Genomic DNA, 25,863 nt, shown 5'->3' with positions numbered 1-25,863 from the left:
ATACCCCAGGAAAGGTTGCTTTGAAAGGTTGTGGAACTCCTGTTAGGAAACATGGCTTTACAAGTCCTTTCCACCAGGAGACAACAGCTGCAGAACATCTGGGTGTGCCAGTGTTGAGAGCACCAGCAAAGATCAAAGTGGAGAAGTTGGTGAACAATGGCAGTGGCCTGGGGGAGAGCAAGTGGGGTGCTGGCTGTGGGACCAGGGGAGTCCTGACTGATTTAGGAGGCGTGTGATGGTCTGTGCCAGCAAGGGGAGTAGTGCTGTGGCCTTGGGACACTGCGAGTACTGGAATTCAGTGGGGTCACTGGGCAGGCTGAGTGTCTGAGCTGCTGGAGGGACCCAGTTTGCCCACATGTAAACATCCAGTCTCACTCCCGCCAGCTACAGAAAGGAGCAGGATGTGGCTGCTGGTGATGCCTGTCATGTATATGTAGAGTATATGTGTGCTATCCCAGCCTGCTGGGAACACTTCTTCTTTGTGACTGCTTGGGCTGAGGGAGAGAAAGCAGTGGTAGTTTCTGAGGTTTCGAGTTTGCTCGAGTTTCTCAGGCTGTTTCTGGAGCCACCCAGAGTTCTCTTCCTTGAAGCATTTCAATTCCTGGTAATTTTCAAAATTCAGACACAGCCCTAAGCTAGTTGATCTGACTTCAGAGCTATTCTTACGCTGAGCTGTTGGATGATCTGATCTCCTGAGATGTCTTCCATCTCAGTTTATGACCTGGTTCTTGTGAAAAGTAGGATCTTTTAGCCTGGAGAAGAGAGGTTTCTGAAGAGACAGTATGGTGGCCTTTGAATATGTAAAGAGGGTATAAGACAAATGGAGAAAGACTTTTTAGGAAGGTTTGCAGAGACAGGACAAGGGGCCATGCTTTCAAACTGAAACTAGGTTTAGATTGGCTAAAAGGAAAAACTTTTCTACAATGAAGCTGGTGAGACACTCAAACGGGTGTTCCAGAGAAGTTGTGGATGCCCCATCATTGAGAGTGCTCCTTATCAGTTTGGCTAGTCTTGAGCAATTTGATCGACTGTAAGATCTACTGGGCAAGGAAGCTGGACTAGATGATCTTTAATCACAGACTGTTGTATGATTCCGTGAAAGACAGAATGCAATAAAGTTCATATTTCAGATTTTGGCGCAGACATATTTATTATTTCTCACTTTATGCATCATTGCAATGACAACTTGTCAGCTTCTGAAATGATGAGCTGAGATGGATTTCCTTCCTTAGTTTCATTTTCCCTGTTATTCCTTCACTCTTGGCCTTTTTTTTTCACTAGATTTCCACTTTCCGTCAACTGCCCTTAAGTATCACTTTGCTCCCCACCTGGCTTTGTATTTTTTCAACGCGACCTTTTCACTGGTTCGTTTTTGGCCTTTGCTGCTTGAAGTCCAGCAGCCTCCTTGTCTGAGCATTATGGACCTTTCTTTACAGCTTCATCACTATGCAAAAAGCCATAAATTACTGTGTTCCATCTCACATACCATCAAGTATCACACTAATATTCCCTCTGCTGAACAGCTGGTTGGCTTACATAGACCAGCCAAATACCAGGAAATCCAGATGGCAGCAAGAATCTTGTAGACTACTCCCACTGTTCATTGAAATTCTGGAGAAGTCACGCGAGGTATCACATTCTCTTGAAAGAAGTGTATATCATCTCCGACATTCTAGAATGGGCTATTAATATTGTCATGAGTTTCTGCCTAGACTTTTTAGTATGCAAATTCAAATTCAAATGATCTGAAATGATAGAACTGCAAGAAATATTCTTTCCCAGAATCGAAGTATGATGGAGTTACATAGGGTGAATCTTAATCTTAGTTATTCTACTCCATCTCACATCATGGCTGGGGGCAGGGAGAAGGGAGTATCTTTAGGGGACAATGGGTTCCGGTGTACTCAGTAAGGTGGGCAGAGGAGCCATCAGGTATTGTCTGTTGTTGGGGGGGGATTCATGTGAACTCTTCCTTTCTTGTACCCTGCCACTAGTATTGTTGCTAAAATTGTTTGTTTTCTCATCCAAGGGACAAAATCAGCACACTTAATGAGGGATGAAGAGGGAGCAGCGACCTCAGAAGAGGAGTAAAAAGAAGCAGAGCCTGCTGTCCTCCAGAAGAAAAAAACACTACCAGCCAACTTTGCATCATCTGTGAACTTCCCGGGCGTGTACTCTATCCCCTTGTCCAGATCACTGATAAAGATATTAAACAGGACTGGGCCCAAGACTGAGCCTTGGGGACCAGCTGGATGAACTCTATTTCCCACCACTCTGTGGGCCTGGCCATCACCCAGTTTGCCACCCAGCAAACAGCCCAGCCATCCAAACCATTAGCAGACAGTTTCCTCAGGAGAATGATGTGAGACTCATTGCAAAAAGGATAAGGGAGATGCCTAGGAAGAGTCTCAGGTGAATCCAGGAGACTATAGTGGAGGACTATTCAGTTTTCCAATCAATTTGCTTAAAAAACTCTACAAAATCGTAATAAACAAACAAACAAACAAACAAACAAACAAACAAAAAAGCCGACCAAACAAACACACAGAAAACCCCAACCAATAATCCCCAAAGAGACAAAAAAAGCCCCAAAAAAGCCCACAAAAAAACCCACCCAAAACTGAAAAAAATCCCAAACCCAACACATAAAAAATCAAGCTTAATGTTTTTAGTAACTTTACAAATAACAAAACAAAACCAAAAAAACCAGGAAGTCACATTTCTAAAGGTGCTGTCCCAGCCTCTTCTCTCAGCAGGGAGGACATCCTGAAGTGGAGCCAGTTGGAAGAAAGCGGGACAGGGCAGCACCTGGGCCATTGTCACAGGACGGCCCTGTGGCTGCCCCATTGCCAAAACCTGGACACATAATTCAAACACAGGTATGCACATGTGCTTAGACACAGCAAAAATATATTTGTCTGAAAAGAATACTGGTCCATTTATATCACCGGAAAGAGCATAATGCCTCGTCTCAGCTTTCTTTTCAGTCATTACAAATGTTTCAAAAATATAGGAGCGCAGAAAATGGAAATATCCAAGATCAACATGAGGACGAATAACAAAGATTCCATTTTTGAAACTGCATTGGGAATCCTCTGCAGAAATTGACTCAGAGCTCTAAGATTTACAAAAAAGACCAAGAGGATTGGAGTCAGTACAACACAGTGTCTGGAGACTTCAGCTGGTTGCCTTGATTTCTCAAATATGATGGAGGAAGCACCTTAGCAACTACAGCTGCCAGTTCTCTCAGGGCCCTGACTTGCCTCTGGGTGGGTCCCATGATCTTTCATGTTCAGGTTCCTCAAGTGGTCTGAAAGCTGACCTGCTACTATGGCTTCGAATCAAGTCCACCAGTCCAATAAGCTGAGAGATGTGGAAATAGTGACTGGCAGTAAAAACTAAGACCAACACTTGTTGAGTACTTCAGCCTTCTCCTTGTCTGTTGTCACTAGTCCTGTCTGGCTTATGGGGGTGGGGGGGGGGGGGGAATAGGGGATGTGTGATAGGTTTCTTTTCATCTTCCTTTTCCCACTGAAATACCTGTAGGTGCCTTTATTATTCTTATTTTTGGCATGCTTTTCCAAATTCAGCTTCACCTGAGCCTTAGCTATACTGATCCCATCCTCACACACTCATGTGTTACCACTGTATTTTTCCCATGATTTGTCTCACTGTGTATTGTCTGCATATTACCTTCGAGCATCACATCTATTAATTTTCAGTAACCTTCTGGCTTTAACTTGTTTTCAAAAAAAAATTTTTTAACCTTTTCTCCTCAGAAATTCACCTGGGAAACCCAAATTCCCCAAAATTCACCCAGAAGTCCCCCCTGGGATGCCCAGCACTCACCTAGCAGTTTCCAGAATTCCACAAATTCACCCCAAAATTCACAGGGGACCCCCAAATACCAGGGTATTTCAGAAAATCCCACCTGCAACCCCCAAAATCCCTCAAATCCCCCCCAAGACCCAGTCCTTCAACACCTTCCAAATTCACCCCAAAATGTCTCCAATCCCCCTCAAACCCGCCCAAATACCCCCAAATCCACCAAATTCGCTCAAAGACCCATCTGGGACTCCCAAAAATCACCAAAATTCCCTGGGAAATTGACATGCATCCCCCCAAATTCATCCCAAAATTCTCCCACGACTCCCAAGTGCTCCCCTGGATACCCCAAAATCAACAGTGTTCACCCCAAAATCCACCTGGCATCCCCAAAACTCACCTGAGAACCCTAAAATTCACATGTATACCCTAAAATTCACCAAATTCCCCCCAAAATTCCCCTGAGATCCCTAGAATTCCACTAATTCCCCCTAAAATTCAACTGGGAGTCCCAACATTCTAGAAATTCACCCCTGTCCTGGGGTACAATGCAAAAATGTGTATTCTATGACCATCTCTTAAAATGTGGGAGGGGTGGTGATCCTTATCTCTGTGGGAGATATCCCCTGCTGATGTGCCATCTGATAAGATCAGGGGGATGATCATCGTTATCTTTTCACAACCCATCCTTCCTCCAGAAGATATATTCTGTTAATGGGCCATTAAGTCCTATTGTGCGACTGATAAGATTACATCATCCCATTGGGAGATGCTCCAGCCAGGGGGAGGAGCCAAACATTTCCTACCTAGATAAAAAGTGAGATTTGGAACACCAAGACAGTCCTTTCCACTCGATCGCCGAGGAAACTCGGATCTTTTTCCACATCATCGCTGGATCTTCGGAGGAAAACTGCACCTTCTACAGGAGCACTGCTTCAACTGAAACACAATTGTCATCCAGGAGGACTGCAGCCACCACTTATACGGACTGCTACCAACACCCTGACTGACAGGGTGTCAGGTTGTATTTCTGACTTTGTTGGTGGTTTTTCTTTTATATTATTGCATGTATTTTATTTTTTCTCTTTTCTCCTATTAAATTGTATTACTGACTTGTAGCCTCGCACTGGTTTTACTTTCAAACCAACACAACCCCAAACCTCGCTACATGGGATCCCCCAAAATTCCAAAAATTCTCCCCCAAAATCAACCTGGGACCCCTCAAAACTCACCTGGATCTCCCCCAATCGCCCCCCCCCCAATTAACCTGGGAAACCCCAAATCCCCAGAATTCAACCCAAAATTCACCTGGGACCCCAAAAACCTCCAAACTCGCTCCAAAATGATTGGCAACTTTACACACTCCATTTTCCCACAAAAGGATCTAGAGCCCTGTGCCCTTCGTATACAAACTAAACAGAAAATACCTTTCTATTCATTCTCAGCAAAAAGACTTCCTCTTCCTCCTTCTTTTGGAGAAAACTGCCTTCACTTTCAAACTTATTATCTTGCTCACTTACCTGCATAATGCTTAGTCCCTGTTCTGCATTCTGATTTTCTTCACTTTTACAAGGAATCCTCTCCTCATCTTCTTCTTCCCCTGCTTCTTCCATTTCCTTATGCCAAGATCACCTGTTTCTCTGTTAGATTTGTTTCTCCTGCTGATTTTTGACAATTGCCCCTATCCTGTGGCACCGCTCGCTCGAGAGAGGTGATTGTCCGTCTCTTCTCTGGTCTGGGACTGCGCTCTCTTCAAACCCTGGGGGCAATTTTGGATGCCACAACGTCATAAAGACCTCAGGCTATTGGAGAAATGTCCAAAGGAGGGACACAGAGAGAGTGAAGAGGCTGGAGGGGAAGCCATACAAAGAGTGGCTGAGGGCATTTGGTTCAGCTGCAGAGAGGACACTGAGCTCACACCTCACTTGGGACCTCTCAGCTCCCCTCAAAAGCAGCACTGGGACAGCTTTGCTCTCTGCGACCAGGGACAGGAGCCAAGGCAATGCCAGGAGCTGTGTCAGGGGACGATTAGGCTGGCTATCAGGGAAAGGTTTTTTTCCTCAGAGGCTGGTCAGGCACTGAATAGGTTCTCCAGGAAACGGGCACAGCCCCAAGGCTGCCAGAAATCCATGTGTGTTTGGCCAACGCTCTCAGGGATGCAGAGGGTGGGACTGTTGGAGTGTCTGTGCAGGGCCAGGAGTTGGACTTTGACGATCCCTAGGGGTCCCTTCCGACTCAGGAAACTCTTACCATTTTCCCCTCTTTCCTCTCCTTGCACAATGCTCTCAGCTTACCGTTCCACCGTATGTTCCACTTCTGAAACCTCCGCTACTTCTTTCCAGTTCAAGCACAGTTCTACTGGTTACAATCCAAAGATATACAGATTGAAAAACAACCAAAAAGAAACACCTCTTTGGAATGTCGTGGTCTTATTTGGATCTCGAACTATGAAGTCGATTGTGCCTTGCAAGTTCTAAAAGCAAAATAACAAGCAAAACAACCCACGACACTGTTTTAACATAGGGATGTGCTTTCTTCTAAGAAATCCATATCCCTTCTCAAAATGGATCTATTTCAGTAAGAGATCATCTTGAATAAATCACTTACTATCTAAAGAACCTGGAACACTCAAATCCGTAATGATAAGCCTGTTACCTTGTCGTTTTCTGTCCCAAAGGCAAATGAATTTGCTCAAGTGCCGTTTGTAACAAGGACAGAGTTCAAAGTGTGGCTCTGAGAAATGTTTTGGTTTCCTATTTGTATCAAAAGCACTTTCTTCAATGGCTGAAACAATATTTGATATAGTCTGAATTTTAAAGGTCATGAAAATTTTCTCAAAAGTGAAAAATTAATATAGCAGTCAGGTTTTAAACCAACGGGAATTTTTGTTTTACCTGTTTGAAGATTTCCTTCACACTCAAATGCTGGCTGATGGATACCTAGAAGGAATCAATTCCCAGAAAATGCTTCCGGGTAAGCCATTACATCATCCATTACAATTTGCTTCAGCGTCCCGGTTCCTGTCCAATTGAAGGTCCCTGTTTAAGAGACTCAAGTACAGAGAGAAATAAAATTAAATATGACTACTGGGCCTTTAAATCTAAATCCAACTTCCTGATCAATCTCATAAAACCTTTAGGCTAAATGTTGCCATTGATCTGTTTCTAATGAATACAATCGCGTCCTGGCTTGTTACAGATTAGTTCATTACAAAGAAAGAAATGCACAGAAGTTAAAATATTTCCAAAGAAGCATTTGACTTCTTTCCTTTTGGATGGGGAACCATTCCAACACTGCGTACATAAGAGGTCAAATTACTGTCTTCCATGTTAGTTGTGCACTGTGCTCAGCGGAGCCTTTCTGGTTTATTGGCCTTTGACTTGGACATAAAGCTGAGTCTTGATTCAAGAAAAATCAATATTCACACTTGTTTTCATTTACAAGGACATTGGCTTGGTCTCCTAAACAAAGAGAATGATGGGGAATTTATGTAGGTGTTCAGATAGGTAACATTCTCTTTCCGCAACCTGGCATTGTATTTTCACTTGGTCTGTTACCTCTGGATTTGTTTTAAAGGCTCAAATTATCAGGAAGAATATCAAACCTCCAGCTCTAGCCACACTCCCACTGCGAGGTGTGTGAAGGTATGTACATCTACCCCTCAGGTCCATACTGCTCTTCCAATGTGCCTCTGATCGAGCAGGTAGGAAAGACTGTTGCATTTCCTAGATGCATAGTAAATGGTACATTCCGTGACCCCTGCTATGCCCTGTAGCTTGGTCCCTCTCCCCTCCTGGCCATACAGGGCTGGCTGGGATCCAATTTCTCCCCGCCACCCTTTGCAGACCCTAGAAAAGATCTGTGCCCCCTGTCCTCTGTTTCTTTTTCTCTTTTTCTCTTTCTCCCTCTTTTCCAAGCTACCCACGAGAAATAAACCCTCTAACTTCATCAGGGAAAAGAGCCTCTTTTGTTATCTAATTTACGTTCGTGAGGCAAGGGCCCTGGGAGCCATCACCCTAACACCTGAGCTAGACCAGAGGAAGGGTGAAGAACCCCATTTTAGGGCTGAGAAATAGCCTCAGTTGCCGCCCAACGTGAATGGTCTCTACAGAGCACCCCACGTTTGGCTGTGACTCCTATTTTCAGGATTCGAGAAGCCTTGGAGCTGATCAACTAGCTTAAATTTCTTTTAGCTGCATTTTGTGCAGTTCGAAGACTTGTAAGCACTAACCGGGAGCCTGTCAGAAGCCCAGGCAGGTCTGTTCTGGACGTAGACCCACTACATTTACTCAGACGCCTCTGCCTGCAAGAAAAAAAAGGTGAGTGGAAGCCTCCTTTTGCGGCGGGTGGGTTCCTGGAGCTCCGCGGGGGTTCTCACCGGTGGCATTTGGCCGGCGGGCGCAGCTCTCGACGATAGAGACGGTGCGGGTGTGTGCGTGGCCTGTGCGACGGCTTGGAGTGCCCGGGACTACGTGGTGTGGCGTGCGGACTGGTGGGGGCTGGACGCAGTCACCCAGGCGTGGAGGAAGGCAGGGAGCTTTGATCGGTTTCAAAGAGGTGGCACGGAGTGTTTTTTGCGGTTTTTTTCCGTTTTTTGTGGGTTCCTGGCTCTGAGAATTTTTCGAAAATTGTCAGCACTCCTTCCTTGTTTCCTTCCCCTCTGGGCAACGGCCACGTGGCAACACCTGAAGGTGTCGGGGTCCCAGATTGCTCTAGCAATGCGATACAGCCCGTGGGGGGTGGTCCCATATGGTGGCAGCCACGTATTTCCTCCTTCATCCCGCAACCCCCTTCACCCTCCGGTCCCTGCCCCTAAGCCTGTCCCCTCCCATAACCCATCCCTGCCCTCGGCTCCACTGCCCCCTCCCCCCTCCAAGACCCCGCCGTGCACGGCACCCAGCGACCCCGCCCACAGGTGTTGCAACCCTGGATCCCACCAACCCTTCCCCCTCTCCGGTTTCACATTCCTTCCCTCCAAGCTGCTGCAGGGTGGGGGAGGGCAGTGGAGCCCCTGCTGAGTTCAGTGCCGGTGGGGGTGGGGAGGGATCAGCTCACAGCCCCTGCGGGACAGATGGTGTCCCCGTGGTGGGGGGGGGGGGTGGGCAGCCTCCCGGGCCGGGTGGGAGGGGGGGATGCCCAGCCCTGAAAGTCAACACCAGGAAAAAAGTATATACCATCAGTTGCTCCTGTAGTTTATCTTGGTAAGAGGAATGGTAGAAGAAGTTATCAACCTTTATCCTATCAAGATAAAAAAGGAAATTTGTAAAGTACAGAGAGAATTTCGTAGAAATAGTGACATCTTTAAAGGCATGATGAGAGCCACCTTTAACTCAAACGAACTGGTTCCAAACGATATCAAAGAGCTTTTCCGATGTCTGTTAACTCCTTCAGAATATGATCTATGGGAAAGCCTGTGGAAAAGATCTTTGAAAGTGCTTTTACTAGAGCTTTTAAAAAGCTCAGATGATGCAAAAGATGCTGATAATAATGACATAACATATGAACACCTATGTGGGGAAAAGGATTGGCATTGCCCCGAAAGCCAAACCAGAGTACTATCAAAGTCTGTCCTGGATAAAATATGCAATGTTGCAGAAAAGGCTTTTAATCAATTACCAACAGTAGATACTAAAGGCAGTTATGTTAACATTAAACAGTTTGCTTCTGAGAATTTCTTACAGTTTGTGGACTGCCTTCGTGCGCAAGTGGAAAGACAGGTGTCTGATCCAGTGGTACAAGCTGAATTAATTAAAGAGATGGCTCAGAGGAATGCTAATGAAACCTGCCGTAGGGTTATTCTTGGCCTTCCCCTCGAGCCAGCGCCTATCTTAGCACAGATGATAGAAGCCTGCGCCAGGAAAGCAGAACTGCTCAGTGGACACGAGAGGAATCCAGGACTGGCACACCCAAAGACTATGGCAACTGTAACACCAGAAGCCAAGAAGCAACCAATGTCACCAGAGCAGCTGCAGCACATCATCTACTTCCAGTGCAAGCAGCCAGGACACTTCGCCAGAGACTGTCCACACAACCAGAAACAGAAGAAGACCAACAAACAAAAAAACTAGCTTTACAGCGCGTACCCGCCATTAACACAATAGAGCCCTTGGCTTGCAAAGGACTGTCTCTTAATAAACAAAAAGGGGGAGGATGGGATAGAGGGTGTGGGGATGCATGGCAATGAAAATATTAAATGTTCAATTAACAAGGTTTGGAAGCCACTAGGCCGTTTTAGGCTTGTGACTACCAGAGGTTTTCATTTCAGGTCACCTGACTGGACAGTCATTACAGTGGACTTACCTAACAGTACACAGGACGTGACGTTAAACCACATGAAACTGGACAGTGAGTACTTTGTTGTTGGGGACACAGCACACACACCCCCAGAGATTGAGGTATCTCCCATGACCATCAAGGGAAGCATAACTGGCCGCATTCTCCTGGCACAATGTCCTCTACCACCATATTACCTGGTTGAGGGACAAATCCTTGCTCAGGCCATTCCTGTTCCAGTGGAGGTCCCTGTAGATGGAAAATCACCTGAAGTCTACTGGGCAGAAGTGGTGGGTGAGGACAAACCTTCTCTGGCATGCAACCTAACCCTTGGATGAGATCACCTCCATGTGGAGGGGGAACTGGACACAGGTGCTGATGTGACTATCATACCTGAAAGGATGTGGCCATCACATTGGGAACTTCAGCCTGTGGCAGGCAGAATCCAAGGCGTAGGAGGAGGAAAATTGGCAAAAATATCAAAAAGCATCGTACAAAGTGAGGGGCCGGATGGAAAATTGGCTAGCATCCGTCCATTTGTTACAGACTATAAATGCCCTCTATGGGGGAGAGACACCATGTCCCAGTGGGGGGTAAAATTGATTATTCCTAAGACTCCTTGGGATTTTTAGAGGCGGCCACTGTGGGGCGCCCTACCCAAGAGGTGAAATGGCTAGATGATACCCCAAAGTGGGTAGCACAGTGGCCGATGAGTAAGGAGAAGCTCAGGGCACTTAAGGAGCTTGTGGAGGAACAATTGGCTAAAGGCCACATAGAGGAGACCACAAGTGCGTGGAATTTCCAGGTTTTTGTGATAAAGAAGCTGGGGAAGGACAAGTGGAGGCTGCTACACGACCTCCTGGAAATAAACAAATTAATTGAGGACATGGGGTCTCTCCAACCTGGAATGCATTCTCCAACAATGCTTCCTAAAGATTGGCAATTGGCTGTTCTAGACATCAAGGACTCTTTCTTCCACATTCCCCTACACACAGAGGATGCCCCACGGTTCGCCTTCTCGGTTCCTACCATCAATCAAGAAGCCCCAATGAAGCACTACCACTGGAAGGTTTTGCCCCAGGGATTAAAATGTAGTCCCTCCATCTGCCAGTGCCATGTGGCCTCATTGCTGTCCCAGGTGCGTGCCCAGAGAGGGGAGGTCATCATCCTGCATTACATGGATGATGTGCTTCTGTGTGCCCCCGATAACTCTCTACTCCAAGACACACTTGACCTAGTGGTTAAAGTTTTAACCTCTGCTGGATGTGAATTGCAGGAGGACAAAGTCCAAAGGATGCCACCTTGGAAGTACCTGGGCTTGGAAATTACTGCACGGACCATTGTTCCGCAGAAATTGGAAATTAATTGTAATCCAAAAACCTTAGCAGATCTCCATTCCCTGTGTGGGTCATTGAATTGGGTCAGGCCCTCGCTAGGCCTCACTAATGACGACCTAGAACCTCTCTTCAATTTCTTGAAGGGGGAGAGAGAGCTGCTTTCTCCCAGGGAACTGACCCCAGAGGCAAAGACGGCAATCAAAAAGGTACAAAAGACCTTAGGCGAGAGGCAAGCTAACCGTTACCAGCCCGAGCTGCCCTTCATATTCTTTTTCCGAGGGAAACTGCCTCGCTTACACGGGTTAATATTCCAATGGATCAAGGAGCAGAGAGAGTCACTCTTAATCATAGAGTGGGTCTTCCTTTCCCACCAAAGATCCAAAACTATCACCACGCCACAAGAGTTAATAGCTCAGCTGATTCGGAAAGCAAGGATGAGCCTGTATGAACTAGCTGGTTGTGACTTCACATGTATTCACCTCCCTGTTAAACTGTCTGAGGAGGGAAGGAGCTCTCCTGAAAGATTGACTAAAGAGATGTTTGAGCCCTTGCTCCAGAGCAACATCAGTCTCCAATTAGCCATGGACAGCTACAGAGGACAAATATCAGTCCATGCCCCGTCTCACAAGCTGTTTAATGAGGAATTCCACCTCATTCCTCCTGAGGAGTCGGAGACCACTCAAAGCTCTCACAGTGTTCACGGATGCATCTGGGGCGTCCCACAAGTTGGTGATGACTTGGAGAAATCCTCAGACTCAGCATTGGGAAGCTGATGTTGAGTTTGCAGAGGGGTCACCCCAGGGAGCTGAACTGGCAGCAGTCGTGAGAGCCTTTGAGAAGTTCTCAGAGCCAATCAACTTGGTAACAGACTCAGCCTATGTAGCGGGGGTAGTGTCCAGGGCGGAGCAGGCAGAGCTCAGAGACATCGAGAATGAGCAGCTTTTCAGGTTGCTTTCCAAACTAATTTATTTGATTTCTCATAGAGAACACCTGTTCTATGTGATGCATGTGAGATCACACACAGATTTGCCAGGTGAAATTGCAGAAGGGAACCGTCAGGCAGACTCCCTTGCAACCCCACCAGAACAAGCAACCCCAGCAGAACAAGCAGGCCTTCCTGTCATCTTCCAACAGGCAAAGCTGAGCCACCAGCAGTATCACCAGAATACACCAGGTCTAATGCGTCAGTTCCAGCTAACACGGAGTCAGGCTCGAGCCATTGTAGCCACCTCTCCCAGCTGTCAGCTGCACACCATGCCCTCAATAGGCATGGGGGTTAACCCCCGAGGCCTTGGCAGTTGTGAGGTATGGCAGACAGACATCACACACATTCCTAGTTTCGGTCGCCTCAAATATGTGCATGTTAGCATTGACACCTATTCAGGCACAGTCTATGCCTCTGCCCAAGCAGGAGAAAGGGCAATGCACGCCAAACAACACCTAGTGCAAGCCTTTTCAGTATTGGGGATCCCTAGGGAAATCAAAACTGATCAGGGCCCAGCGCATAAGTCCAAGGAGTTCCTGGAATTCATCCAGCAGTGGGGAGTGGAACATAAAACTGGCACCTCTCACTCCCCCACAGGCCAAGGTGTAGTTGAGCGAGCCAATCAGACGCTCAAGCAGGTTTTGACTAAACAGAGCAGTTCAACTGTGTGGATGTCTCCACAGCAGAATCTCTGCTAAGCCATGTTTACTATCAATTTCCTGAATTGTTCATTTGAGAACATGAGTCCACCTGTGGTACGTCACTTTAACAGTGGTAAACAGTTCAAGTTATCCCAACATCCTCCAGTTTTGGTTAGGGACCCAGAAACCTGGGAAATCAAAGGTCCCTATGAGCTCGTTACCTGGGGGCGTGGCTATGCGTGCGTATCCACTCCCTCAGGCCCTCGGTGCATTCCCCAAATGTGGGTAAACCCGTATGTCCCCAAACATCCTGCTCCAACTGAGGGGAACGAGGAGCAGGTGGCTGTGGCTTCAAAAAGAAGACGCTGCCAGAAAAAAGGAAAAAAATCCTCATAGAGGGTGGCATTCCGGCAGATAGAGTCTTTTAACAGGTTTTATAATGTTTGTCTCTTTTTTAAGAGAAAAGCTTCCCTTCTCTAGGTTCTGTGAGGAACCCCATTCAAGTTGTCTTCCTGTTAACACTGAACTGTTTAGCAGCTGCATGAATCATCCTTCAGCCCCGTCTGAACATCTGGGTGACCCTGGCACACACACTCCAAAATAGTGCTGCTACAGATTTTCTCCTACTACTGCGCGGACATGAGTGCCAGGAATTTGAAGGACTTTGCTGTATGGACCTAACCTCAAATATTCCTAACATCCATGCTACCCTAATCTGAAGACTGCTTGAATGAACTCTTCAAAAGCTGGGGACCCACAGGGTTGTGGGCCAAATCATAATTTGAATGAAACTAATATCCTTCTTTCAACTTTGTTAAACAAAAAATGGGGAGATGTTGCATTTCCTAGATGCATTGTAAATGGTACTTTCCGTGACCCCTGCTATGCCCTGTAGCTTGGTCCCTCTCCCCTCCTAGCCATACAGGGCTGGCTGGGATCCAATTTCTCCCCGCCCCCCTTTTCAGACCCTAGAAAAGATCTTTGCCCCCTGACCTTTGTTTCTTTTTCTCTTTTTCTCTTTCTCCCTCTTTTCCAAGCTACCCACGACAAATAAACCCTGTAACTTCATCAGGGAAAAGAGCCCCTTTTGTTATCTTATTTACGTCGATGAGGCAAGGGCCCTGGAGGCTTCATCCTAACACCTGAGCTAGACCGGAGGAAGGGTGAAGAACCCGATTTTAGGGCAGAGCAAAAGCCTCAGTACACCACAGCGAAGGTGTGAGGAAGGGCACTGCCCCAACTTTTGGCTTGGCCTGCCTGTGCTGTGCCTTTAGCCGCACACCAGAACAATGGCATTTCTTCCCCGATAGGTAAAAAAGGTGTTAGTGTATCCTCAGGATTGGCAAGTGCCTAGGCATTCAGATGAGAGACCACGTAAGAGGGAGTCTTTAGAGGTTTCCTCCCACATGGAACAGGTGTATTCTCATTCTCATGCTGAACTGAAAAGTCGAGGCATGGCAATTCTGGCCTGCCTTGTGCAGAGACGAACACAAATGTGGGGCTATGATCCTCTGTTCCGGAGCTCTGCTTCCAGGTGTGTGGGGCGCCATGAGCCTGCAGCAGCCGCCGAGGACACTGTGGATTGTGGATGAGGCTGGGCTGGCCCCCCGGCCCCCGTTGGTCTGAGAGCAGCAGGACTGGGGTAGGAGCGGCATCGCCTGAGGGCCCCATGGGGGGCGGGGAGAGAGGCGGGAGTGACCCTGGGCGACACCGGAAGCGATATCCGTAGGGCCCAGAAGGCCAGCGGTGGCATCGAGTTTCACGGGGACGAGGCTGCTAAGCTGCTTGGAAAACTGGAGCTCCTCTGCTCTAGGACAGACTGGGAGAGCTGAGGGTGTCCAATGTGGAGAACAGAAGGCTCCAGGGAGACCTTCGAGCCCCTTGCAGTGCCGGCTGGGGCTCCAAGATAGCTGGGGAGGGACTTTGGAAAAGGGTCTGGACTCGCAGAACAAGGGGGTATAGCTTCAAAGTGCCAGTGAGCTGGGGTAAATGGGATATTGGAAAGGAATTCTTCCTTGTGTGGGTGCTGAGGCCTGGCACATGTTACTCAAAGAGGCTGTGTGGGAGCCCCATGGCAGGAAGTGTCCAGGGCCAGGCTGGAGCGGACATGTAGCAACCTGGACTAGTGGAAAAGTGTCCCTGCCCATGTCAGGATGTGGGAAGAAGATAATCTATCATCTCTAAGGTCGCTTCGAGTCCAAAGCATTCTGGGATTCTAGGATTCATGGAAGGACCTTTTCCAAGTGAAGTGTTGTATCTCTTGGCTCCCAGCTTGTAGTTGCCAGTTCTTCTGGAAGCAGGCCTCGCCAAGCAGCTGTGATGAGCCATGGGTTCTCAATAGGATGAGTGTGATATATTTGCAGAGAGGAAGGCTGCAGACAGATCTTCAAGGCCCAGGTAAAACAAGCAAAGGATTGAATAAAAGCCAAAGGTTGGTTGTGTTAGTCAGTTTGCTGGCTGTTGAAATGGCCCCAGGTCATTTTCAACATTTCTATTTTGGATTTGTTTGAGTAAAAAATGAATGTGTTACCTCCAGCGTAGGCTCTTCAATGCATCTCCATGTGCTCCAATCTCTTTGTTGTATATCAGGTTCTATTAACTGAAGACAGAATCATAACACAGTAGTAAAACATTTAGAGGTGTAGTTAGCCAGCTTCAGGAGTTTTCAACTCTGCTGTTGACTTTTCTGGTAACTGTAAGCAAGGCAACGCAATCCAGTTAGTCCACTTTTCCTCTCTGAGGAAAAGATGATTTTTTTTTTTCTCATTTTGAAAATAGCCTCGAATGAAGAGAGTTATGCATGTGGCATGTAGGATTCATTATTTTACCTTTCTCTTCTGCTGTCTTTCGCGTACTAGTTTTTTCAATTTTTTTTGTTGCTCTTCTCCATTCAGTAGGTTCGAAAGAATTCTAATTGTTGAGATGATGGTTCTGTGAAGGCTCACTTAGCCCACCTTTTGGGTGAAGGAAAGAAGAAGACAAGGTCCTCTAAGAAGAGTAAAAAGCATACTTTAAAGAGACATGCAGAGATGTCTGCTGATGCCATTCAATTACCGTGTAATCAGCAGAAATGTGTTGGAAAAACACCCATCAGTGACTTCACAAGAAAGCCACACTCAAGACAGGTAAAGAACAGAAGAAGAAAACCCCAAAGGTATGAAATGGACAGATTTTCATTGGGAATGAGCAACTCCTGAATTCTTGGTTCTAGAACTAGGGGCTTGTAATAAATAGACTGTCTCCTTGACAAATGTAAATTTGGTGTAATGAACAGCTCACTGCCCGTTGAAGTGCAGGGCTAGTAGACTAATATTTGCCATGGCAGGCATATTGTATGGCTTTCCTGTTAAAAAGAAATTGGTTTTGCTCATAGCAATCTAGATATGTACCCAGTCTGACACCTATTTTTTAGGCTATATTTCCAAGTAAATGGCTTCCGTGATGATGCAGTAAATTTATGTCATGAACAGGAATGAAGTGATTGCATGCATCCTATTTTATCCTAAGCCAGCTGCTGAATAATGAGACAGAGACTCTCACAGATGCCAAGGAGTGCCCAAGCTTTTGGGAAAAGCACTGAGCAGATAAAGCCTATTTCCACATTTCTTGCTAGCTTTTCCTTCAAAGTTGATGGGTTTGTTCATCTTTTAGAGCTGTTCTAGATGTCTTTGTAGTTTACATGTACTAAATGTAGCAGGTATTGCTCTCATGCTGTCCTAATAGATTTGAAGTTGGGATCTACTCAGGCTTCAATGACTCAGAAGAAGCAACGTTGATTCCTTGAATTCTATTCTTGAACGTGATAATGATACTTATGAAGCTAATGAATTAATTAAATCGAATTCACTTGAATGGAAAAATTGTCTTGTTCATGTAGGTTTTTGTCGGAGAAGGGAGACACGGACACCAGGTGGTCGTCAGCAAGGTCTCGTTTATTGGTACGCAGAGTGGCGATTAAATACAATGCTTAATTAGCTCATGCATAGTGCAAAATCTTAGCTCCTCATTGGTCTAGATGTGCTGCTTAGCTAAGCACTTCGGCATTCATGTGGTTAACAGAGCTCCTTTTGTTCCTCATCTGCATCCTGTATTTCTCAAGTCTACATGCCTTCCTCTTATCAGGGACACTGCGTCCTTGAGGCTGAGGCCTACTCTGCTAGCCTTACTAAGTTGATCTGGCTATGGCCTTTCTCTTCTAGCCATTCTTGCACCAGGCTCTCTACACTTCCCCCGTTTTCTTTTTGAGCTAGAAGAGTGGCATGCCAAGCTTTGTTAACTGTCTTTTGTATAAAGTTCTGCAAGCAGGTTATTAAGCAGGGTAACACTAAGGCCAAGCATAAGAATATCCCTAAAATCATAATAGCATACTTAATGATGGTTCGAATCCATCCCCCAAGGTCGGTCATCTAGAACGGGCTTCACCCACCTAGCGGGGACCCAAAGTGTTCCTGTGGGGGTAGAAACACAAACGTAACCTCTACCCCAATATATTACTTCCACAGGGCCATTCCATATCCCTGTCTTTGGATCTCGGTACTTTACCCATGCCTTTGCGCCTTCTTCCTTGTTACCTTCCTTCTTCCCTCTATGTCTGATTGCAGGCGGCTCAGATTTATCCCCAAACACACACAAATAATTCATCACATAGAGAACTTTAGCTAGTTTTTCCTGTGGATCGCCTACGGCTTTGTGTTTGAGCAAATACTGCTTGAGTGTCCCATTGGCCCTTTCTACTATGGCCTGTCCTGTGGGTGAGTGTGGTACTCCTGTAATATGTTTAATTCCCCAGAGTCTTATAAATTGGCTTACTCTCTTGCCGACATAGGCTGGTCCGTTGTCGGTCTTTACCTCCTTAGGCGTCCCCATGACTGCAAAGCAACTTGTCAGGTGCCTGATTACATGGATTGCCTTTTCTCCTGTTTGTGCTGTAGCCCAGATATACTTACTATAGGTGTCTATTGTAACGTGCACGTACTTGAGCCTACCAAATTCTGCTACATGTGTAACGTCCATTTGCCAAATTTCGTTACTTTCTAGACCCCGAGGGTTTACCCCACATCCAAGGCCTATCCCACTATTGTGATGACTGCAAATGGGGCAGGCTCTCACTATTGCCTTTGCCTCCTGTATGCCTATTCTAAACTCGCGCACCAACCCTTTAGCATTTTGATGAAACCGTGTGTGTGACTCCCTTGCCTCAATCCCCCTATCATCTGCTACATTCATGACCAGTCTATCCGCCCTGGCGTTGCCTTCTCCCAAGCCTACGTCCCACTTATGACTCCTGACGTGTATTATACAATAAGGCTTGAACCTTGCTCCTACTGCTCGCTTTAGCTGCAGCAAGAGTTCATAGAGTCTCTTGTTCTGCACCTCTTTCACAGAGGCGTCCTCAATTCTCTGTGCTACTCCTGCTACGTAAAAGGAGTCAGTGACCACGTTCAAAGGCCCTTGCAGTTCACTTAATGCCCACACAACGGCAAGCAACTCCAATGTTTGTAAGCTGTCTTCTGGAGTAGCTTCTATTGTCTGACTTTTCCATCGAGGGCCTTCCTTCCAGGTAATAGCTGCCCTCCTCGATTTCTTTCCGGCGTCCGTGAAGGCTGTGGTGGCGCCCGCTATCGGCTGCTCCGATCGTAGTGGCTTCGCTATCCAGTCCTAATTTCCTAGCCACTGAAGGTGACGTGGCATCAGCGGTCCGGTGTGGACAGCTGCTCCGGCTTCCAGCAAGGCCGTTTGTAGATCTTCAGAGTTGAGAAGGTACCAATCTAAGTCCTCCTTTTTCAAGGGTAAATAAATTACCGCCGGGCTTGTTCCGGTGATTTCCATAATCCGTACGCGTCCTTTGCGGATCAAGGTCGCCACTTGTTCGATTTTTGTGCTGATTGTCCGTCTTGTCTGTAAAGGTGGGGCTATCCATTCTAGTACCCGTGTCTCCCCCGTTTTCTTTTGTAGTTGTGTAAGTGCGCCAAGTAAGTGGCCGGGAGTGTTCCAAATGGTGAGATCTATGGGGGAGGATATATCTCGGCGGGAGACAAATCCTTCATCGACACAGCGGAGAATGCCTTTGAGAGCGTCCTCTTGTTGTGGGGTCATGATCACAGGTGTAGCTGGGTCGGTCCCCTTAAGTAGTGGCCTGAGGCAATCCAATAAGGAGTTGGGTATCCTAACAATCGGTTTGAGTCATTGTAGATTTCCTAACAGTCGTTGTGCCTCATTTAGATTGGTGATTTTTGTAGCAAGCTGGAGCTTCTGCGGTCGCACGACTTGATTTGTAATGGACCACCCCAGGTATTTTCATGGCATGGATCGTTGTATTTTTTCCTGAGCTATCACAAGGGACGCGCTCGCCAGGGTGGCTTGGATCTCTTGCATCTGAGCATCTGTAAATGCGGCTTCTTGGGCGAATAGGATGTCATCCATATAATGGTAAATAATTGTGTCGGGCCATCTTGCCCTCAGGGGTTGTAAGGCTGCATCAACATATAATTGGCACAATGTGGGCGAATTCTTCATCCCTTGTGGAAGAACAGTCCATTCATATCTTTTGTCGGGTTCTCCCCTATTTATTGCTGGCAAGGTAAATGCAAATCTTTTGGTATCTCGGGGGTGCAAGGCTATAGTAAAAAAGCAGTCCTTTAGGTTAATAATCAGAAGAGGCCAATGTTGTGGGAGCATTGCCGGATTGGGGAGGCCTGGTTGCAATGCCCCTATTGCCTCCATTTGTTCATTTACTGTTCTCAGGTCATGCAAAAGACGATATTTCCCTGACTTCTTTTTAATTACAAAAATTGGCGTGTTTCATGGGCTTGTGGAGAGCCTCAAATGTCCTTGTCGGAATTGCTCCTCCACGAGCTGATGTGCTTGTATTAGACTTTCCCTTTTTAGAGGCCATTGCTTAACCATTACCGGTTCATTGGAAGTCCAGGTGATTGGGATCGGGAAAGTCCAAGCAATGGCGATTACCCCAAAGGGTGCTCGTTGGATAGAACGACCCCAAGCTGGGCTAGAATGTCCCTTCCAATTAAACAATGAACTGTCGGCGGTAACGCGACCACTGACAACACAGTCACCAAATCTTGCCCCTCTATGGTGACCCTTATTGGGGGTGTTTTTCTGGCGAGGGTGAATCCTCCGACACCCGTCACCGTATCTGCTGTTTGTAGCGATGGCCAATCATGGGGCCATTTCTCTGGAGAAACAATGCTGGTATCTGCTCCAGTGTCTAAGAGTCCCATCATTTCTACTGTACGTCCTGCATAGGTGAACCTCACTTTCTTTTTGGGTCTAGTATGGAGGTCCATTGTAAGCATAGCAATACCAGAGGATCCGAAACCTTGGTCACTGCGCGGGGTCTGTCTCTGTGGTGGTATGCCCCGGCTTAGTTGTGGAAGCGGAATAAATTGAGCAATACGCTGACTTGCCTCAATTGTCAGAGGAGGAAAAGGAGTATAAACCATTATTTGTATTTCTTCTGTGTAGTCTGCATCGATGACACCTGGTAGCACAAACAGTCCTACAATGGAACTGGAGGAACGTCCCAGTATTAGACCTCCATAGGTTTGTCCTTTGATGGTTATCGGGCCATGGACTCCAGTCGGGACTTTGGCGGGGCGTGTTGTTATTAAAGATGTCTTTACTGCGGCTGCCAGGTCGAGTCCCAGGCTCCCTGTTGTGGCTGGTTGAAGGCAGGAGATGGCGCTGATGTTACGGCGGCTACTTGTGTCTGGGCGCGGCTGCCAGGCGCGCTCCGCCGGGAGTTTCCCGACTTGCGGCGACAAGCTGACGTGTTATGCGTGTTGCTTTGGCAGTTTTGGCACCATACCCCTGAGGCACGGCAATCTCGCCGAAAGTGGCCTCTGCCTCCACATCTATAGCATCGCGCTGAAGGGGGTCGGTGGTCCCCCGACGTGACCGGGGCCGCCGTAGAAGCACGGAGCGGAGCAAGAGCGGCTAACACCTGTGACTGTGTGGACTCGGCTTGTTTCTGCAGCCCCAAGCCTAATTCTTTTAGTGCATTAACCAAGAAAACCTGCGCCCCTGTCGGCTGTAGTGCCATTCTTTCCAATGCCTCTTCTAGCGTCCAATTGGCCTCCAAAGTAGATAATACCCTTTTTGTTGTCTCATTGCTATTCTGCAACGCACATTGCTTTAGCAGCGCCCCTCTCATATACTCTGGGACTCCTGCTTTTTCAATAGCAGCAGCAGCCTTATCTACAAAGTCCCCAAAGGATTCATCCCTTCCTTGCTTTATTTCCATATACATGGGTATGCCTGAGCTATCTTTGACCTGATCGATGGCACTCCTTACTAGACGCATGGCTTCCCTAACCTTGTCGGGCCCTGAAATCATTTGAGCCTCTGTTCTGCGGTACTGTCCTAACCCCATTAACTCATCTATTGTAATTCCAGCTAGCGGATCTCCAGCACCTCTCTGCACCGCGACTGATTCCTGGACAAGAGCCTGCCAGTGGGCATTAAAGAGCAGCTGCTGATGTTGCGTGAAAATCAGCTTCACTATGTTCCGTAAATCATTTGGCAGCAACAAATATGTGTCGAACAAGAAATCTAGCATTTGCCTAGCTGGCTCGTTCCGGAAACCGAACTGACTCACTGTTTGTCTCAGCTGTGCTAGCAACTTCCAATCGGGGGGCGAATATGCTTTCACTTGCACAGTTTGTCCCTGCTGGTTTACTCCCTGGGTATACGTTACAGGAAAGGCCCAGGCTTTCGCTGCGTCAACAGCGCCCTCGTCCCCCGTCTCCAAGCCGTGTCTGGCCAACATACTCCACGCCTCCCTTCGCCGTTTAGCCATCTCCTCCCACAGGTCGCTTTCCGCCCTAGGGACAGGGTCTGGCTCCGCGGCAGGCTTAGGGGCGCTAGGCTCAGACCGGCAAGGGGATTTTTTGCCGCTGGGCTGAGGTCCTTCGCCCTCGTAAGGCGGGGGTACTCCGCCTTTTGCAATTGTCTCCGCCGCCGCGGCGGAATCCTCCTCAAGCTCTTCTAAGGGAGGTGCAGAGGGCCAAGCGCAGCTAGCTATGTCTGTCATTCCTGCTGTTCCCCCAGAGATAGGTATTTCAACTTTAGTTGTACTTGGCGCTCGGGGCTCGTTATCGCCATACTGAGCGTTCCTCTTATATGCCTCTACTGCCTCCCGAGCTGCCCTTCTCTTCGCCTGCTGCTTCAGTAGTGCGTTATGAACTACCCGCCAGATCTTTCCCAGCTTTTTTGCCGTTTTATCATCCTCTAACACCGCCTCCCACAACGCATCTTCCAACTTACGCCACTCATTTAGATCATGCACGGTATGTGGGTTAGCAAACAATCCCTTAGCATAACCCCAGGCTTACAACCCCGGTATGTCCTTCCTGGGATTAATCTCTTTTAACCCTAGCTTATCTATATGTACTATAAATAAATCATATGCTGCTTGCCTGTCCATTTTTCGTCGTCAGCGCTGTTGCAACTCTCCGGCTTCGGCAGCACGTATGGCCCAAGACCACCTTTGTAGCTCCTGGGGGTGTCTTCCCTACGTCGTTTGACACCGACCCGGTTGCATCAGGCCCCAACTCTACTTCACCGACCGTGGCGCGTCCTCCCCCGTTTTCTTTAGCTGCACGGGGGCGACGTCGGGGTCACCATTTGTCGGAGAAGGGAGACACGGACACCAGGTGGTCGTCAGCAAGGTCTCGTTTATTGGTACGCAGAGTGGCGATTAAATACAATGCTTAATTAGCTCATGCATAGTGCAAAATCTTAGCTCCTCATTGGTCTAGATGTGCTGCTTAGCTAAGCACTTCGGCATTCATGTGGTTAACAGAGCTCCTTTTGTTCCTCATCTGCATCCTGTATTTCTCAAGTCTACATGCCTTCCTCTTATCAGGGACACTGCGTCCTTGAGGCTGAGGCCTACTCTGCTAGCCTTACTAAGTTGATCTGGCTATGGCCTTTCTCTTCTAGCCATTCTTGCACCAGGCTCTCTACAGGTTTTAACTTGGGAAATTGATCTTTGAGTTGTACTTTTCATTGTTGTTGCTTTTCTGTATTCTTTGATTGCCCAGATAGCAGATGTACTGACCAAGTATTCTGTGAAACTGGAGGAAATGTCCTTCCTCTTGGGAGCTGATGTTCACAAGCTCATTAACGCTAAGTCCATGGTAAATGTTTTACCTGGGGCAAGATAGCAGTCTGAATATTCCTAGAATGTCTTTCTTTCCCCAAATGAAATTCATTTTTTCTGCCTATCAATCACTGAAATATAGAAGAAATTTCTACTTGGCAGGGTATTGGTTATCATTTGTGTTCTTTTCTCCCCTCATTTTCTGTAGGAGAGACAATTTTTGTTTGTTTTTGCATGTTGTATGCTGCTTCTACTTCTGGTTTTCTTTTTTAATACACAGAATATAAAGAGAGCACTGCTGGATAATGAGAGGGCAACTGCCAAGCTACTCTTGAATCGAATGAAATCAGAGCTTGAGAAAGAAAAATGGCATCAACTGAAATGGCAAGGGAGAGTCAAGGACTGGAAGCTCATGCAAAGGAAGTGTGTAGTTCAGAGTTTCAGGTCAGAAATGTGGCAGTCTTCTTTTGGACAATGAGCAACACAAAGTGGCTAGTGTTCACTTTTGGTTTCTATCAAAGTAATACTTGATCATTTTTTCTTTCTACGTGATATCACATATGATATCACATATATCATGTGATTCCATTCTACTTATCTACTTTCCATCCTGCAGAGAATTTATGGCAAGTGAAGAAATACATAATCCCCAAACTGTGAATATGGAAATGGAAAAGCTGATAAAGGAGCAGATGGTACTCAGTGAATAGAGACTGAAGGTTTTGCAATATATCGGGTATGGCAAAAGAGGGTATAGCATAAAGGAAAACAATTGTTGTTGGATTTAATGAAGGACTTGGCTACAAAATGCACTTTGCTTCCTGTCAATGTGCGATTGCTAAATGCAGCAGTAAGGAAGGGACTACATCTATTTCTGTACAGCTCTTTTGAATGGAAAAAATGCATTCTTGATTTTCAGTGCCCCAGCTACACTTAATAGGTCGCGACCAGGCTCTAAAAATGGAGGAATGGAGAAGTAAATCTTGAAACATAGTAGAAATGGGCAAAGATGGGTGGAGAGCTAGAAGTTGGTGCTTTTGTCAAGTCATTTTTTCTCCATGTCCTGGGATTTTATTTGCTCAATAAATTAAGAGAGGAGTCTGGATAGAAATCTAACGTTGCTACGTTTGAATATCCATCCTGAACACAAGACGCATTGGTGTGGGTGCAATGCATTACGAACTTTACAGGGAGGTTTTTTACCGTGGATGTAGGAACAAGGTAGATGACAGTTAGTTCCTTATCGGGCAGTAAACAGTTGGCCTTGAACAACAACAATCTCAGGTTTATTTTCATTGCCAAGATGGCTGTAAATAAAAGAAAGCCCAGTAGTATGGATATTCGGATTCATAATTTTATATTTGAAGTACTGACTGGTTTGTATTTTAGGATACCTGACTCTTGTTTCCTACTTTGATAGCACCTTGTTGCCTCCACCACGTGCCAAATCTGATGGAAGCCAATGGTGCAGAACTCTGGAGAATTGAAACAGAAGTCTAGGTAGGTCAGGAAATCCTAAGAACAGTCTGGAATTCAAGCAATATTTTCTTTTCTCCCGGGGAACGATGAGGCAGACAGTTGCTTTGAGAGTGCATGGTTGCTCTATTCTTTGTTCCGTGTGTCCCCACATATCTTCTCAGTTGCTTGGAGGTGGCAGCAAGAGCCAAAAAAGCTGCCTGTGGCATGGCTTTCCTTTGGCCAGTACAAACACCTGTGCATGGTGAGATCTAGCAGGAACTGGCTTGGTTAGAATGAATCTGGGGGAAATCAAAAGTTAATTTTGACATGGATCCCTTCTCAATCATACAAAAATACTCTTTTTTAACTCTTGCAGAAGAAGAGCGGAAGTGTGAGAAGAAGCGGGGAAGTATTGGAGATACTTCCTTTCTCTGTATCCTTGCAGCATGCCTTCCCTCTCTGAGTCTGCCTTCTCTTGCTCCAGAGCACATCCTGTTGGGATGTTTGTAGCCTGTATGGCAGCAAAGAAGTTGGTAGCGATTGTAAGTACCTTGCTACCTTGAAGCATAATGATAAAGAGCTGTGTATGAAAATGTCTTGATTTCTTTGGCTGGTAGTGTCTGGTGTCTGTAGGCGAGGGTCTGTAGGCACTGCTGGGATCTGTTCCGTGTGCTGAGATTCAGCACGTGGCCTCTGTCATGTTTCCATGTCACACTGCACTATGAAAGATGGGAATTTTGACTGTGGTCTGTTCCATAGCATTCAGACAGCCCTAATGTGGAGTGCGTGGAGAAAATGAGCATCCAGTATGTGATGGTCGAGGGCAAATGTCAGGAGAAAGGGCAGATGTGCAAGCTGAGTGCCACAGCTTTTGGCTGTGATAGCCGTGGTCCAATGTGTCATTAGAGTGAAATGCGTCTGAGGGCGCACCAAACATTGAGATAACAAGTGGAATTTCTTTTTAACCTCCGCCTTACTCTGTTCAAAAAGTAAGCCATCCATTTGGTTTCACAGTAGTAGGTGGTATTTGTACTTGAAATGTGGAAAAGCCCTAACAAATGCCGGAAATGAAGGGAGTGCTGTCCTACTTGAATGTGGAAGATGCAAGGAGCCTCAGCCCTTGTGCTAAATCTGTCTTATCTTGGCAAAGAAATTCCACCTCTGCCTCAATTTCTCCCTTTGTGTCCAACCAGATGGTATTGTTTACTAATATAATATGGCATG

General features: G+C 46.8%; 1 protein-coding gene and 1 pseudogene across 1 annotated transcript; both read right to left on the bottom strand.

The window, feature by feature from the left end:
- The window catches only part of LOC148220033 (endogenous retrovirus group K member 8 Gag polyprotein-like), a 108,084-nt pseudogene extending 90,157 nt beyond the window's left edge, over window positions 1-17,927 (bottom strand).
- A 2,278-nt stretch (window positions 17,928-20,205) lies between these two features.
- LOC148220032 (endogenous retrovirus group K member 8 Gag polyprotein-like) lies at window positions 20,206-22,181 on the bottom strand. The gene is made up of 3 exons (XM_088155766.1): window positions 22,155-22,181; window positions 20,887-21,930; window positions 20,206-20,253 (listed from the first exon to the last, which is right to left on the bottom strand). Exons 1-3 carry the CDS (start codon window positions 22,179-22,181, stop codon window positions 20,206-20,208), a joined length of 1,119 nt encoding a protein of 372 aa, XP_088011892.1.
- Window positions 22,182-25,863: the final 3,682 nt, after the last annotated feature.

The sequence above is a fragment of the Sturnus vulgaris genome, chromosome W (genome assembly GCF_052056855.1).
Source record: "Sturnus vulgaris isolate bStuVul1 chromosome W, bStuVul1.hap1, whole genome shotgun sequence".
Classification (NCBI taxonomy): Eukaryota; Metazoa; Chordata; class Aves; order Passeriformes; family Sturnidae; genus Sturnus; species Sturnus vulgaris.
This window is presented reverse-complemented; position numbering and strand designations above follow the sequence as displayed.